This window comes from Lytechinus pictus, chromosome 9 (genome assembly GCF_037042905.1).
Source record: "Lytechinus pictus isolate F3 Inbred chromosome 9, Lp3.0, whole genome shotgun sequence".
NCBI classification, from domain to species: domain Eukaryota; kingdom Metazoa; phylum Echinodermata; class Echinoidea; order Temnopleuroida; family Toxopneustidae; genus Lytechinus; species Lytechinus pictus.
In genome coordinates this window covers 25,779,146-25,782,224 of record NC_087253.1, presented here as the reverse complement: position 1 = coordinate 25,782,224, position 3,079 = coordinate 25,779,146, and the positions used below count along the sequence as shown (strand labels likewise).

The following is a 3,079-nucleotide window of genomic DNA, read 5'->3' as shown; positions in this document are numbered from 1 at the left end:
AGCAATGTTCACAGGAAGATTAGGGTCACCAAATGCAGAGCAAGGATGGCAAAAAAATGAAAAGAATAAAAGCAATTGTGTTTTTGTTTTCCGGCTTTGGACTTTTTTGTTTATCAGACTTGTCATTAATGAGGAATGAGCCAGGAAGACGATGTAGATTTTTTTTTGGATTAAACATGAGAACAATACTGAGAAGGAAACGAACATAAATCGGTCTTTGTTTTCATTGATTTAGTTTTTAGGAGTTAGACCCTTTATCATTTATAAGTTTTTTATCATTGACTTGTGTTTTGCTATGTTTGTAAAGATTGTTTTTGTTGAATAAAGTACGCACAGGTTGCATATTAATGTTTAGAATTATCTTGCGTATGATTTGTCATTCTTGAGTGAAACAAATCATTATTTCCCATCAATCTCTCTCTCTCTCTCTCTTAATGCTTTGGTTAAGAAATGAATACTTGTATTCGACTCCATTAATAAATTCAAATTTGAAGATTTGGAACGTAGAATGAATCAAGAAATAACAATTCAGAAAATTTACATTGTTCACTTTATTGAACACTATGCAACTCCCTTTTTAGATACATTGCCTTGGCTACAAGCTTCTTTGGCAATTCAAAAACACATCATATCCAAGTACAATAACTGATAATAATACTTGATGCAACTCTAATGTAGTACAAAATATTTTGGCAACTCAGTTACTCAGAAACACATCACTTTCATTAACTGATGTTTTTTTTTTTTTTTATTGATTGATTTTTTAAAATCAATAAGGTTTTTTGCAAATGCAACCTCACGGCATTTTGATTGATTTTTTTTTTACACACAAACATATTAGTCGCCGTTCAGACGACAAATCATGAACATTGCTTAATAATTATGACAATTAGTAATGTCAAGGCTCAACATCCATTGCAGTATTCTAACAAATGCTGGCAACAAAATAGTTAATCATAATAATTGTCATCTTTATCTATGTCCACTTCAGGTAACAAAAGTTTATACTCCGTTATCTCAAATCATCCTCTCATGCCAAGGAACTGCTCCTCCAAGAGGATTGTTGAAGTACAGTCTTAGGGTTTCACGCTGTGCTTTGGCCTCTGCTGTGTCGCGGAAGGGTCCTCTTGGAGTTGGTACTTCATGCATGGGAGCCATGTTCCTCCATTCTCCTGGTATGATGTTATGGTCGGTATCCTCTGTATCCAGCTGACCATGGTGCATGGCTGGGTGCCGTATTCCAATCAGGTTGTGGAGACAGACACATGTTTCTATGATGTTACGCACAACATCAGGTTGTTGCTGTAGTGTTCCTAGAAGACACTGGAATCTGGCTGCTAGTATTCCGAAGGCATTTTCCACTACTCTTCGGGCTCTACTTATGCGATAGTTGTATATCCGCTCTGTACGATTCAGGTTCTTTCTCGAGTAGGGCTTCATCATGTGGGTTCGCAAAGCAAAGGCGTCATCCCCGATCATGAAATATGGCATGTTCTGGTTGTCATTGGTCATTGGCTCAGGTGGGGGGAATCCTATTTGACCACTCTCCACTGTCTCTTTGAGCTCAGATGCATTGTATATCTGCGCGTCAGACATGTGTCCTTGAGCACCGGTGTCTATCCACAAGAACCGGTAGTTAGCATCAACAAGTGCCATGAGGACTACTGAGAAGAAATGTTTATAATTATGGTAGAGACTGCCGGAGTTCTCTGGTTTCCTGAGTGCCACGTGCTTGCCATCAAGTGCCCCCATTACATGTGGAACGTTCCAACGCCTCTCGTATTCTTCAGCAATTGCACGCCATTCTTGTTCAGTGGTGGGACACTGGATCACTTCATTAGCATACTCATCCACTATGGCTTGACAGACTTCGGGGATAAACTTGCAAATGGTTTTTCGAGCAACCCTGAAACTGTATGACAGTGACGGATACCGATCGCCAGCTGCAAGGTGCCTTATGGTACAGGCTAACTTGAGACCAGGTTCAAGTGCTCTCCTGGCATTGGTATCGTCCTTCGTGAGTCTTGGTGCGAGTCTCTGGAGTAGTTCATCAAAAAATTCTGGCGTAACTCTCAAGAAATTGAAAAATGCCGTTGTATCCTCCATTCTTAGTTCATTCAAGAGTCTGGTGTAGTGCCCATATAACAGCCTTCTCTCAGCTTGCAGCCATGGTCGAACCCAATAACGACGTGGTCTTCTTCGCCTTTTTCTCAGCCTCTTTCTCAGGACCTGAAGGGCTATTGCGTCTTGTTGCATAGTTTGTTGCTGGAGCATAAAAACACAGCCCAGGGCTGCAGCGTTGCGAAGAAGTTGATCCATGTCTAGTATTGTCAGGAGGTGCAGCCTGCTTTTATACTCGACTGCCGATTTTGGCGAAAATCCGACCAGTATTGGGTCAGTGTCCGATTACCCTCCGAACAGCAACCGATTTGTCGGGTTGATGTCGGGAGAGTGTTGGAAGTGTCAGATTAGTGTCAGGCCACCCTCGAATTACAATCCGACCACATTCGAATGCCGATGAAAATGGCGGACAGACATCGGGCCGCTACCAGTCCTTCATCCGATTACCCCGATCAATGTAGGATCTTTATAGGATTTTACGGAAAACAGGGACCAAAAAAAGTGGATGTCGGGTGAATTTTCATCGGAACTCATCGGAGCGCTGACATTTTTGCAAAATTGGGATCAGATTGGCGTCAGATCAGGTTCCGATGGTCAGTGGAATAACTTGTAACTGGTAATTTGTATCTATTTCACAAGCTAGTAAGATTTTGTTGGGAACCGCTCAACCGTGTTATATATTACTTTTTGGTCTCCACAGGAGGCCATCAACTTTAAAAGGACTCACGTGCAGTTTGTTTAGGTTCCCAATTGGATCTGATTGGTTTGTGTGTTTAATTCACAAGGGTTGCTGGCAAATGCCTGATTATTTTTGTTTGTGTGTGCTGCCATCTAATCATTTCCCGCCGACTCCAGATTTTCCTTTCTATTTTCGTCTGTTGTATTACGTGTTTCTGTGTTCGTTCACCCGTCTCTGTGTTTGTTTGTTATGTAACTGTTCTGCACATTCTTTTCATTT

The 3,079-nt window shown here is 41.2% G+C and overlaps 1 protein-coding gene across 1 annotated transcript; it reads right to left on the bottom strand.

Moving 5' to 3' along the window:
* Positions 1-1,017: 1,017 nt before the first annotated feature.
* On the bottom strand, positions 1,018-2,319 carry LOC135155454 (putative nuclease HARBI1). Its single transcript, XM_064104427.1, has one exon. The coding sequence runs from the start codon at positions 2,317-2,319 to the stop codon at positions 1,018-1,020; it is 1,302 nt and encodes a 433-aa protein (XP_063960497.1).
* Between the last annotated feature and the right edge of the window lie 760 nt (positions 2,320-3,079).

Coding starts and splice junctions, on each gene's coding strand:
- LOC135155454 (XM_064104427.1), bottom strand. CDS start 2,319: ATGGATCAACTTCTTCGCAACGCTGCAGCCCTGGGCTGTGTTTTTATG.